Source organism: Semicossyphus pulcher, unplaced genomic scaffold, assembly GCF_022749685.1.
Source record: "Semicossyphus pulcher isolate SPU_LCO1_2020_fin unplaced genomic scaffold, fSemPul1.0.p SCAF_12, whole genome shotgun sequence".
NCBI lineage: Eukaryota > Metazoa > Chordata > Actinopteri > Labriformes > Labridae > Semicossyphus > Semicossyphus pulcher.
This window is the reverse complement of record NW_027211626.1, coordinates 3,178,114-3,191,084: the sequence shown is the minus strand read 5'-3', so window position 1 is coordinate 3,191,084 and position 12,971 is coordinate 3,178,114. Positions and strand designations below refer to the sequence as shown.

Genomic DNA, 12,971 nt, shown 5'->3' with positions numbered 1-12,971 from the left:
ACGTGTTACTACACAGATTAACAATAAACTCAAAGTGATCGTTGTACTTTCTAGCCTTGAAAACCAGCATTAGCAGTTTAATATTTGGCTAATACCTAAGGTAGCTAGCTTAACCACTTTGAAAGCGTTTTTTCCTAAACTTTATTGAACAACATTTAATGTACAAACAGTGATGCTATACAAAGGAAATGATAGTATGACTTTAAAATAATAAATGAAGAATGAAATATATTATAAAAAATGCATAACTAGGATTTGTAAATTTAAATAGGCCACTTATTTCAACTTTGTAAATACTCACCAAACACCTCTACAGTTTTGTTTATTTGTAATACTTTATTTGTTTTTGAGTTTCAGAGTATTTTTTAAATGTACATAAATACCCAGTGAAGTTGGGATATTTGGTTTGTTTCGGCGCCTCGGTCAGTCAGAGACAGGGTTTTGTGTCCTATTTCCGAATGAACATCATAATATTCTGAGAAAGGTTATATTCTGAAAAGATGGATTGTTACTTGAGTTTTAATGGAGGAAGCAATTATTTTTACTTTTAATGGCCACCTAGACAAATATAATTAAGGTCATATTATACTCGTGCACTTTACCATATCCGTTATAGCCGACTTTATTGTATGAAACTTTCCTGGTCAGCCATAGAGAGATGAAGAGAAAAAAAAGTTAAATGCTTGGGAGTTTCTCGGTGGGAGGGATTCTTGCTGCAGGAAACTTAGGTGGCGTGCAGAGCTCAAAGGCTGAACTTTCCGAGAGCACACTTAAAGAGACGGGAGAGCATCTCTACTCTCAGACACCTGATGAGCATCTCCCAAACATCCAGTGGCCGGAACTACTGAGATAAATGTTGTTTTGATTTTAGCAAAGCATCATAAAAAAGAAAAGCTTTCTAAATCTTGAAGAACATAACTAGGGAATAGTGTTACTTTATTATTACTGGACTTTCAGAGATGGCACTGTCTTTTCAACGCAGGTGTTTGCTTTTGCTGTGTTTGACAGCTGTGCAGAGTGGCCATGCTGCCGTTCAGGTAAGAGAAGTTTACTTTATATTAGTTTATGTAGCAACTTACTTGTCCAACAAGATCTACCACCTGGGCAAACTGGCTCATAAACGTGTGTCACTGTAATTTAGAAATCTTGCATTTACATATTTGTCATAAAGGTATTGCCATTTTTAATCCTAATCATTTTTTTAATTACAAAAACTAATCCCAATTGTTTTTTTCTTCTTTTAAGTACTTTATGCAGTTTCCATCTCTAAAAACAGTGTGTTAGGTTTAATATTAGGTTTTGCAAGGTTTGTGATCATACTTTGCACTTGAGAAATAGTCTTTCCTTTTTGCATTTCCAAAGGGGTAAAAAACAGTTAAATGTAGTGTGTGGATATTTATCCTCTCTTGTCTTGTCAGCTGGTGGCATGTCCCTTTTGCTTGTGGCAGGTGAAAAGATCAGAGCACTGTCAAACTGCTGCACAGGTCCAAACTATGAATTTTAATGTATTGAAGCAAGTTGTTATTGTAAACGGTGCAGTGCAGGAATTTAAGGTATGCTGCACAGAGAAATTGTTCCAATGAGCATGTGATTAATAAACCCTCCTGAAAGGATTAGAGGCACTTTCCCTGAGGAACTTTGTAATGGCTTGACAAGCTTTCTCCCTCAAGTAACTGCTAGTGGCACCCATGCTATTTTCAGTCTGCCCATTCAGGTTTATCCAATGAGCATGTGCCTTCCTAGTGCCATGCAAAATATACAGAGGAACAGCATTTTGGACCTAGGTCCCACTTACATCTGCCAGACAGCTTTTGTCCAGCTGTGTCAGCCACTCGAGTTGTGGTAGTAAGTTCAAGTAGAGAAGAAGAGAAGATGGTAGATCAAGGATATCTCACATGAGAGTGCAATGAGGTTTAATTGAAAATAGAGGATCCATAAATAAAACAAATTATGTTGAGTAACTGTTTCATGAAATAATATGAAATGATACTAATGATAAAAATGATAATGGGAAATATCTCACTTATACATGGTGTTGTGGGGAAGTGAAATAGGCTACATGATATAAAACTTGTAGTTAACTACATTTTGCAGTTGCTTGCTGGTGGTAGCCAGTGTTCTGCCTCAGGTGGCTTTGTTGTAGTTCAGCTTCTTCCAGTGTGAACTAATTGGTAGCTTTGAAACCCAGGCTTTCAAATTAGCTTCCCCAACACTGCGTACACATCTTGTCAGTGTTACATAATATATTTTAATATGTAAGCCATTTTAACCGTAGCCACTATGTGCCCACCAATAACACAGATTTAATTTCAATTACCTCATGCTCCCCAGCTGCACATCAATGTTTATACATCGCGCATGTTTTAGATTTTATGACCATTAAACTGAGGTTACTTTTATTCTGGAGCTCGTTTTCTAGTTGGAACTTCATTTTATTTTTAAATGTTTTTCCATGACTCTTTTATTAGTCTTTATTGTGTTCACAGTGCACGTGCTTTATTCACAGACGTGCATGGATAAGCACCAGGTGGTTGGGGTGCTTCGTCAGATGGAGAAGTTTCTGAAAGGCCAGGAGATGAGGTTCACAGAGGGCCTCAGGATCATGAAGTCAAAGCTGGCAACGCTTCAGAACTCTGTGTCCAAGTTACCTCAGGCAGACCAGTCAGCCAGTGAGTAGTAAACACATGACACACACCATCTTAGTCTTCAATATAAATTGCTGTATTTTGTTAAATATTTGGTTTAATAACAAACTGGATCATTGAATTTAGTAAGATAATATTATAAAGGTATCTCTTATTGGTCGTTACTTAAATCGATGTTTGTTTTTTTATTAAGTTAGAAACAAGGCTTCTGTTTCTTTTTAAATATCTCTAAGGAAGCATGATACATTTTTGTTACATATATACCACAACACATTCAACCGTTTTATTTCATCAAAGACTGACAATAGAGAGCCATAATGGCTTCTTCTTTATGGGATTATAAATTCATCCAGCAGCGCCAGGCCATCTCAGTTACAGAGCTGGGTACTTGACAGGGGAAGTGGATTTGTGGAGTTGTGGAGTTGTGTTGTTTGGCAGCAGATGTAGAATCCAATTTGTTAGTGATGGACTACTAGTGGTGCAGTCCATAACCCTGTGGAGTATTGGCAGGTCAGGATGAGGCGTTTACTTTAACAATAAAAAGAAAATACAGAAGTGAAATGACAGCACCACAGGCTTTAAATGATCAGTTCAGGATGGAAATCCCAAAATTCAGCATAAAAAAAAGAGGTAATCCACTTATACTGAGATATAGTTACAGTCAATCACTCTGTAAATATGCTAATATCATTATCAACATGTATGTGCAGCATTCCCCCATCTTCTTCCATAGCTAATAAACATTGAGCAGAACCATACGTCACATTTTTATCTTACTATAAAAATAAAGCTCAAAGTGAAACATAAAAATGGTCTAAAATAGGAACAATTACATTACTACAGACATGGGCTGGACATGCTTGACGTCTCATTCACCATATACATAAATATACTTGTCGTACATTCTGTATGTATTGAGTACTCTGGCAGTGGTCTCCACCTGAGGTTCAAAAAATAGGGAAACATTTTGTCACAATCCTCCCAGTTGGGCGCAGCGTAAGATTCTCATAAAATCCATAAATGTAATCTAATCACAATGTTATGTAACACAATTATGTTACATATTATGTATCAAAGTTTCCATTCAACATAGGATAGCTTTTGGCAGCTGGTGAACTTCTGACTCATAAAAACGCCCGGTTCTCTGCTGTTGGACTGTAAATGAAGCATTTAAACGTCCTTTCCCATGAAGGCTCAGTGCTGCCCAGTGACACGTGTATATCCCCAGGCAGAGAATGCCAGAGGATGTCGGGAGGCTTACTCCACATGTGATCGGCCTTCCTCTCATGCTCTTTTTCTCTCTCCCACAGCTCCCACCACCTGCCCCGCTCTGGAAGCCCCTGCTCATGGAACCAAGTTTGGCTCAAAGTACTTTGTTGGACACGAGGTCCATTTCACTTGCTCCCAGGGATACCATCTTGTGGGTTCTGCCACACGTGTTTGCAGGGACAACGGCACCTGGACTGGCGTCAGTGCCGTCTGTAAAGGTGAGCCTCAATGGGAAAGCATAACAATTGTAGGCTTATTAACCTGCCACAAAAACTCCTTTTGGACCATTATGAGACCAGTTCTACATGTGATTCAGGTGAGGAACGCTGTCTCTGTTCAGCTGTGTATGATTTCCCCGGGGAAGTCGAGAAGTTGTTTGTGTCTTTTGTGATTACTTGTGCTGATTTTTGTCGTTTCACTGACTTTCCAACAAGAAATGTTAACAGTGACTTTAAGCAGAAGCCCTGGTCTTGGGGCCTCCTGAATCTTTGGGCCCCTGGGCATGTGCCCGGTATGCCCACTCAGTAATCCATCCATGCATTTATGTCGACCTTGGCTCAGCAGTGTCTGAATGCCCGGCAGCGGCCCAGAAGCCAAACTGAGCTCCTCACACATACACAGATAACAGGCAAAGAAAAGAGCCATTCTTCAGCGTGGCTGGAGCTCCTCAGCACACTGAATGAAGCCCTCGTTAAAATGGCATTAAATGTCTCTGAACACAGAAAAACACCTGTACTGCATTCCACTGTGGGGTGCCTTACCCTCCAGGTTTCCACTCCTTCTGAGCAGCAGTGCTTGGGCTACTGTAAGATAAAGCCCCCCTCTCTGGCTCATGTTTCCCAGGTTCTTTGACAGCAGTCCCTCTGGATGGGGTTAGGTCCAGACATTATACCCACGCCATGGTCTGATAGCACACAAGTATGCTAAGCATGCTATTGATAGCCCCTTCAGCCTGCACTGAAGGCACTCTTCCAAACATTCCAAGTGGCACACGCAGTTGAACATGTGCATACGTTTATTGACATTCATGGTTAAAACAACATGAGAAGGCTTGACTCTGCACAGTATTATCCCTGTTCATGCTTTTCAGCCCGGTGTACGAGCTCTAAATTTAGCCATGACTAAAAAGCAGTATTGACAGAGTTTGAAAACTTTAAAGTAAAGAAGAGTTTAAAAATATCTAGCAGAGTGAAGTGGGCCTTTTAATGTCATGGCCCTGTGGCGGCCCCCGGGGAAGTCAAATAAACATTAAAGGGATTGGTTGTCATCCAGTATACTGTGGCCTCAGCACGGAAGCTTAGAGAGCAGAGGCTGCTTCATAACATCTGCACAACATTCAGAGCTGACTACAGAAACAAAGACCATAAGGCGTGATGTACGATTTGTCCTTGTGTGTCCTGACTTTGGTAGACAGAACAGGTTTAAGAAGCACCAGGTTATAATCTTCTATGTCTCTCTCTGATGATTAAGATACATCCGGAGACATTCCCGGTGTGTATCCAGTATGTATAAGTATTCTACTTAGTTCCTTTTGCATCGCAGTATTGGACTGATCATTTGCACATGCTTAGGTGGAGGCTAAAAACAATTTGCATGAAAACTTGAGTAGAGCTGCTGTAAAACCTGAGAACATTTTATGGGGACTCATTGAGCAGGTGTTGACAGCAAAGTACTTAACTGTATTCTGAAAGGAATGTGTTTATGCATTTCACATTGCTAGAATGATATGAGAAAAACAAAGTAAACTTTGAGCAATTTGAACTTTAAATTGCAAACAGATTTTTATCAAAATACTCTTAATTCATCATCCCTATTAGATCTCCTGAAGATAACTAGTACTTTCCACAAATAGCACTAATAAAAGGGCATCACTGACCCACTACTGACAAATTGTGCCCATAATGACAGGACCAGTTACTCATCTTTAAGTATAGTATTTAAGTGGACATGCATTGCCTCTCTATAGATGGATGGTCGACGGGCTTATAGAGACTCTTTCATGTTTTTTCTGTGTGCACTCTTTTCAGTGAAACTTTTAAAAAGCAAATTCCGTTGTTTCAATATTTCTTTCTTCCTTTTTGGTCAAGATTGATAGAAGCACACTCGCAATTTTTATATTGTTCAATGTTTTACCCATTTTTATAGCTGCATGGACACAACAGCACCCTACATATTCAGATAAGGACAGTTAAAGCAATGTCAAAGGTTAGGTCAGTATAAACTGAAATTTGGAATTTTTTATTTTGGTCTCAAAAATATAAAACTTACCTCTAATATGACTTTTGTGTCCTTAATCTGTATGCACCAGTATGGAGGACAAGTGTAAGTTTGTGGTTCAGATTGAGAATTCCTGCAAGTGTTTTGAACAAGTTGACGACAGTGACACTTGTCTCCTTCATACAGATATAAGTGAGTGTGCAAGTAATCCCTGCCAGAATGGAGGCACCTGTGTGGAAGGTGTTAACCAGTACAAATGCACCTGCCCCCAGAACTGGAGTGGCTCTCACTGCCAGCACCAAACCCAGACAGGTCAGTACCACAGAATATATGTCTGAATCTTCTAGAGCTAGTACTTAAATGTGTCCAGAGGCAAATTACAGGTCTTCACCTTCCATTCTCCCCCTCTGATGCAGCACCACCTGAGTGGAGTGTTATGAACGACCCAGCATTCAGCCGGAGACCTCGCTGTGCCCAAGTGAACCGAGCCCAACACTGCAGCTGTGATGCCGGCTTTCACATGAGTGGCACCTCTGACAACAGTATCTGTCAGGGTGAGCTGTAATTACGTGTTACTTAACTGATCCCTGAGGGGAAACTTTCCTTTTGCTGCTCCTCCTCACGGGGAAACAAGGTCAAGGTCTGTCATAGTAACTTTACTGCTGAAGAGAACCTGAATCTTTACTCCTCTAGTGATTAATGTGTTTACAAATGAGAGAAATCTGTGGAGCCAGTCTGCGACAAACAACATAATCCTCTCAAAGGTCAAAGCTGATTAACGACCATTTAGGTCACAGTTCAGTTGCTTTTAAGGTGTAAATAGTTGAGTAACATTTTGAAGTGAGAGTTTTTGTGCAGTTGCTCCTTAGACTGTATTTAAGAAGTACTTGAATAAACAGAAGTCCTTAGGATGGTCATGGGATGCATGTTAAAGGCACACGCATGTGCATTTCTTCTCTGTTTCCTGACAGATGTAAACGAGTGTGAGGTGTACCGACTGGACCAAGGAGGGAAGCTGTGTGTCCACGAGTGTGTCAATGTCCCCGGCTCGTACCACTGCTCCTGCCCCAACGGCTACAAGTTGCTCCCAGATGGGCGGAGCTGCGAGGGTGAGTGACAAGAGGCAACATAGGACAAAGGCTCATTCACAGGGCGCTGGCTGCAGATCTGGCTGGGTCTGTAGCTCCAGAGGGGGATACCTGTGATTTAGAAAGACGAGGGGCACTTTAGCAGAGAGCTTTTAGTTTCTGCTGAGGTGTCTGTATTCCCAGTTTCATTTGCACCCCTGAAGCTAACGATGCTTGCCAGAGGAAAGAATGACCTCACCCTTTCCCAGCAGAAGGGATCTTTAGGACATAAGGGAGACTAAACTAAAAAACCAAATAAATAATCACAGCTCTGCACCCCCTGCTCTCACTGTGGTAACCAGGAAGCAGCGAGGCAGTCTGGCAAGTCTCTCTCAGCTTCTCAGTCCTACATGCCTCTCCTGTTTTGTCTTCCAGATGTGGATGAGTGTTTAAGCCAGCAGCACAACTGCAGCCGAGGCACTACTTGTATCAACACAGGGGGAGGCTTTCAGTGTGTCAACCCAGAGTGTCCCCGCTCTCATGGCAACATCAGCTACGTCAAGACATCTCCATTGTAAGTGATGTCTTTTGTTTTGTCAGAGATAAGCTGCAGAAAAAAATACACTGGTATCACATCTTCTAAGTTTCAGCAGGAAGTTGTCAGCAAATTTCAAAGGGCCATCTGCATACTAAATCAGATGCAAATGTGAGACACTGATGGGCTCCTGGCAGAGATTTTAACTCTGTATGTAAGAAAGTAAAATTAATTTTGATGCTGTGCTCAGACGTGCCAGTGAAGCAGCATGAGCATTAAGAGTTTATAAATGACATATTTACAGTGAGGAGAGTCTGTCAATGAAGAGGTGCTCTTGACCAGCTGTTACGGCCTCAAAGTCTCACAGCTCAGCTATCCATGGAACGACCAGCAGAGTGATTTCATGATATTTTGCGTTTCCTTTACAAAACAGGAAGTATGGGAGGGACTTGTAGTGCATATTGACTGGCATTAAAAGTATACTATAGCACTAAATGTGAGATCATTCAAACACAAACACGTAGTATCCCATAACTGTTAGCTAGCTTGTTGGTCCTGTGCTTTATGAGGGAGGGACATCTGTAACCGTTCCAAAGTGCAGGAGAAGTCATCAACATTTTTTGTAATGTTTTTGTGGGAATGAGAAAATCTTATAATAATAATAATATTATTAAGAATACCTACAAAATGACACTTTGTTACTGGCAGAAGGGTGACAATCAATGTGATAAAAAAATTGACATATATTTTGACTTTGAGAGAAATTTAGGTTGAAATCTATTTTGGTAGGCTGGAAGGTTCCTAGTTCAAATCCCGGTTTAGACGTAGTGGGCCTTTCTGTGTGGAGTCTGCATGTTCTCCCCGTGCATTCGTGGTTTCCCTCCAGGTACTCCGGCTTCCTCCCTCAGTCCAAAGACATGCTCGTTAAGTTCATTGGTGACTCTAAATTACCCGTAGGTGTGACTGTGAGCGTGAAAGGTTTTCTCTATGTGTCAGCCCTGTGATTGGCAGGTGACCAGTCCACAGTGTACCTTGCCTCTCACCAAATGACCGCACACGACCCTGAACAGGATAATTGTTATAGATAATGCATAGATGGATTTATTGCTATCTGGCCATCGTTGCTATTGCCAGAAATAATCTTAAACTAACAATGGCAAGTGCCAAGATTTGGCACAGCAATATCACTAACTGCCAAGTTAAAAACTGTGTTACCTACAAAAAAAGGTCTTATAATAATCTGCCTTTACTGTTGTTTTAAACCTGATCATTTGACTGGTAGAGATTTTGTTAATGATCAGATTTGCCCTGGATCTTTTGCACATAAGCAAAAGAGATTATTGCAATAAAAAATAACAGCCGTGGTTGAACTGTAGCTGTGTCCCAGTGAGGCAAACAGCGTGCATGCTCAGCAAAATATCACAAGGTCAATGTTTCTTCTTTTAAACCATGTACAACGTCTGTGTCCAGACTGCTGGCCAAATGTTTGGACACATTACCACTTCCATCTTTCTATTCACCATTCATCAGCAAGCTGCCTCATTTAAGAGCATGAAACAAAGCTCCGTGTGCTCCTACTGAACCATCAATCCGGTGAAATACGGCTCTGCTGCGAGCAAAGGGGACGGATAAATGTTTGTGAGAAACACTTGTAACTAGGAGAAAGCAGAGAAAAACATAGCCAGTAGCTGTGTTCCAATTTCATACCTCATTTATACCCTGAGCGGTGTTTTAAGTGTGTAGTGTATTCACTGAAGGTGTGGGTGACTTATTTAAGTTAACGTTGAGGCGTCAGTTTGCATGCTACATCCCACAATTCAGTGGTCAAAGGAAATAGCCATTCACATCTGCAAGAAATTAATAGAAACTGCAGCTGAAAAAGCTTCAGAAAGTAAAATAAATTGTCTTACATATCTGGAAAAATAGTTTCTTTCTTTTCTTTCTTTCTGTAAATTGTGATTGGCAAGTGCAATCTGCATTTTTATAGTTCTTCGTTAGTTTATGTCTTGAATCATCATCCACATAAAAGAGGGAAGTACACTGATACACTTTCATACTCAATAGAAAATAGTATTCTTGGATAAATTGTGAATACTTTAGTGCAATTTGCACTCTATTATTTTGTGGTATGAAACTGAATTGCGTACACAAACATGTTCCATTATGTACTGCCAGCAGAACTGAAGAAAGTTCACAGCTTGCTACGATCCAGGACTCGAGCTGTTGACCTCATATGTTCTGTATGTATGCGTGTCGCCTCTCTTGAGTCACAAAGAAAACAGTTACGAACTCTTTCCCACGGGGATAGATTAATGATGTAAACACTTTTTTCTGTGACAAAATGGCCCCACTACGTGACAACCGCCAAACACACAGAGAAAGGAAAACATTTACCACTTTGTCCTGTAATGCCCCCTAACGAATGCTGCTTTCCTGTCCTGCAGCCAGTGTGAGAGAAACCCCTGCCCCATGGACAGCCGCTCCTGCCACCTGGCCCCTAAGACTGTGTCCTTCCACTACCTTTCTCTGACCTCCAACCTGCAGACTCCTGCCACGCTTTTCCGAATGGCGACCGCCGCCGCCCCAGGGCGCAGTGGGCCGGACAGCCTGCGCTTCGGCATAGTGGGTGGAAACTCCCGAGGCACTTTTGTCATGCAGCGCTCGGACAGACAGACCGGTGAGCTGATACTGGTGCAGCAGCTGCGTGGACCGCAGGAGATCAGCGTCGACGTGGACATGTCTGAGTACAGCGACCGCACCTTTCAGGCCAAGCATGTGGCCAGGGTCCACGTTTTGGTTTCACCTTATAACTTCTAAGAGTGACCTCCCAAAGGTGGGGAGACTGAAAGGTGAAGAGGAACATGAAAGAGTGTATTATTTTACCATATTCACACGTCGGCCATTTTTTTCGGATGTCATGCTCAGGATGGGAAGCTCAAATGTGTTAAACTGCTTGTTTCCAGGTTGCAAGTCGTTTAAATGTAGGAAATCTGATAAATCTTTATCAGTTAGCAACCGAAAAGACAATTTATAAAAAGACAACAGCTAACATTTGCATTCAATCATTTCCTAGCTAACGATATCATTTGATAGTGTTACAGAACACAATAAGTTTTAGGGGAAAGGGGCAAATTATTAGCTAACGGTAATTTAGCTAACTAATATGGAAATATTTGCTGGCTAACTAGCTAGGAAACACTGCTATGCTAATATCTGCTATTTGCATAGCAGTGCAAATATTTAATAGTTTGAGTTTTCCACCCTGAGTGTGAAGTGAAAATTGCCGCCATATAAATATGGTGAAAGGGCACTGAGTTCATTGATATTGTTTATCCACCTCCATGGACTTCATTTTACCTTAGAAGGCAAACATTTTGTTCAGTGGCCAAGTTACCAAAAGAGTTGAAAGTCCAATTTTAACAGTTATATTAAATAAGTAGCAAAACCATAGACTGTATAAAGAAGTGGTCGTAGTGACCGTAGTATCACCAACTGGTTTGTAAACCCCCCTTTAAACCTCAACTTCAGCATTTTTGCCATCCCCATGTTGGTTTTTGGTACCAGAAGTGACCATATTTGGCAGCAGGTTGGATCAATAACTAAGCATGGACAACGCATCTCCATCTGCTCTCATTATGCACGATTGAAGCCGGTGATGTTTTGTGGAGCCAGAGCTGCCCAGTAGAGAAAAAAACTTGACAAAGGTCCCACACGTTGTCATATTTAACAGCAGAACAGCATCTTGTGTTGGTCTGAAGCAGACGTTCACAGATATAGGAACTCCAATGACTGCAGTGATTGTTTCAGTAACGTCTCCTCTTGTCATTCGTCGTCTATGCTGCTAATCAGGAACAGATCGGCTGCAGGAGCCCTATTTGTCAACAGAGCTGTCAATCATCCTTTTTGCAGCATCAAATAACTAATTTAAAATAAACTTGTTAGAAAAATGAACACTTGGACATAAATCAGCATGATAAGAACTAACTATAATGACAGAAACCATGTTTGAGAAAAATGTATTTGACGTGTATTTTGATTTTATAGTTTGACTCATGTCCCATCTGTTAACATGGAGGAGGCGGGCTTTATGAGCTATACTGCTGCCAGTCAGCAGGGGGCGATAGAGAGGGTTTGGCTTCACTTCTAGGGAGCTGTCATGTCGTCCATCTTTTCATACAGTCTATAGGTTGGATAAACATCGTTATGTCCCTATCCTGGTTGACAGGAGGCGGCCAAAGTGACTTGACAATCACAAGTAGCCCTGACCTAAAGCGAACCCGGCTTAATCGTCTGTTTTACTCTAAATTTACAAATTACACATCATGCTGTACTGAAGAAAAGTGAAGTTAGCGATTGAGAACGTTTAAAAAATGTTTCCTGAGGTGATAGATCAGGTGGGAAGTTGGCTCATTTTCCCATCTAGTTTTATACAATTGGACATCTTTGTGGAACCAGTGGAGTCGCCCGCTGCTGGCTGTTAAAGGAACGCTTGTTTAAGGCACTTCCACATTGGAGACCAGAGGCTACATCCACTTCTGATATACAGTCTCTTTGAAGAACACGTCATTGATGTTCGAATGCATGAAAAGTAGCTTAAAGAAAGTATAATGAACGGGTAGGGAGGGATTGTTTTTGTCGTTGCTGTTGCTTTATGTTTTTATTATCATAGATCACATGTGTAGCTCAGGGTCAGGCCCCGGGGCTGATGCACTGCCCTTGCTTTATTGCTGATAAATCCCTATAAGACTTTAGTGCTCCTGTGGCTCTAATTTATTGCTGGTTTTTACATTGTTACATACTGTACGCCACATGTTTATCTTCCATCATATACTGTATATTTGTTTTTTTGTACTAGCTTGCCTCGTGTAAGGCACCTTTCATTATACTAAGGGAGTTTTTTAAACAGTAGATGCAGTCCTATACCTGGGCAAATTTTCTCTATAAATCATGTTCTGTATGTTACCCAGAAATAGTTTCATTATATTCTAACTCAGAGATGATTTGATGCACTACACAATTTATCTGGAATTTTAATTGTCTGTATATAACTGAAATAAAGTCCAACATTTCACTATTCATTAGAAGTACCTCTCTTGATGCGAAGCAGTGTGCGATTACATGTCCTCGTGGCAGAGCTTGTGTTTTTGATTTGAATGGGTTGAGCATAGTTGATAAATGAGCGCTGGATGGCTATAAAATGTTCCCTCAATGGGCTGATGACAGTTTCAGTTCAGTCAG

At 41.1% G+C, this 12,971-nt stretch overlaps 1 protein-coding gene across 2 annotated transcripts; it reads left to right on the top strand.

The window, feature by feature from the left end:
• Positions 1-936: 936 nt before the first annotated feature.
• Positions 937-12,792, top strand: LOC138588624 (fibulin-7). 2 transcript variants are annotated; one of them, XM_069658848.1, is made up of 8 exons: positions 937-1,037; positions 2,507-2,669; positions 3,956-4,132; positions 6,318-6,443; positions 6,548-6,685; positions 7,103-7,240; positions 7,634-7,772; positions 10,178-12,792. In XM_069658848.1, the coding sequence occupies exons 1-8, from the start codon at positions 960-962 to the stop codon at positions 10,548-10,550; spliced, it is 1,332 nt and encodes a 443-aa protein (XP_069514949.1). In that variant the 5' UTR covers positions 937-959; the 3' UTR covers positions 10,551-12,792. The 2 variants fall into 2 exon arrangements, with proteins under 2 accessions (XP_069514949.1, XP_069514950.1); XM_069658849.1 differs by having other exon boundaries at positions 937-1,046.
• Positions 12,793-12,971: the final 179 nt, after the last annotated feature.

Bases quoted from the DNA above. Each gene is read 5' to 3' on its own strand.
- LOC138588624 (XM_069658849.1), top strand. From the start codon at position 960: ATGGCACTGTCTTTTCAACGCAGGTGTTTGCTTTTGCTGTGTTTGACA. The intron at 1,047-2,506 runs GTTTACTTTATA...CTTTATTCACAG, and splicing joins CTGCCGTTCAGGTAAGAGAA to ACGTGCATGGATAAGCACCA. The intron at 6,444-6,547 runs GTCAGTACCACA...CCTCTGATGCAG, and splicing joins CCAGCACCAAACCCAGACAG to CACCACCTGAGTGGAGTGTT.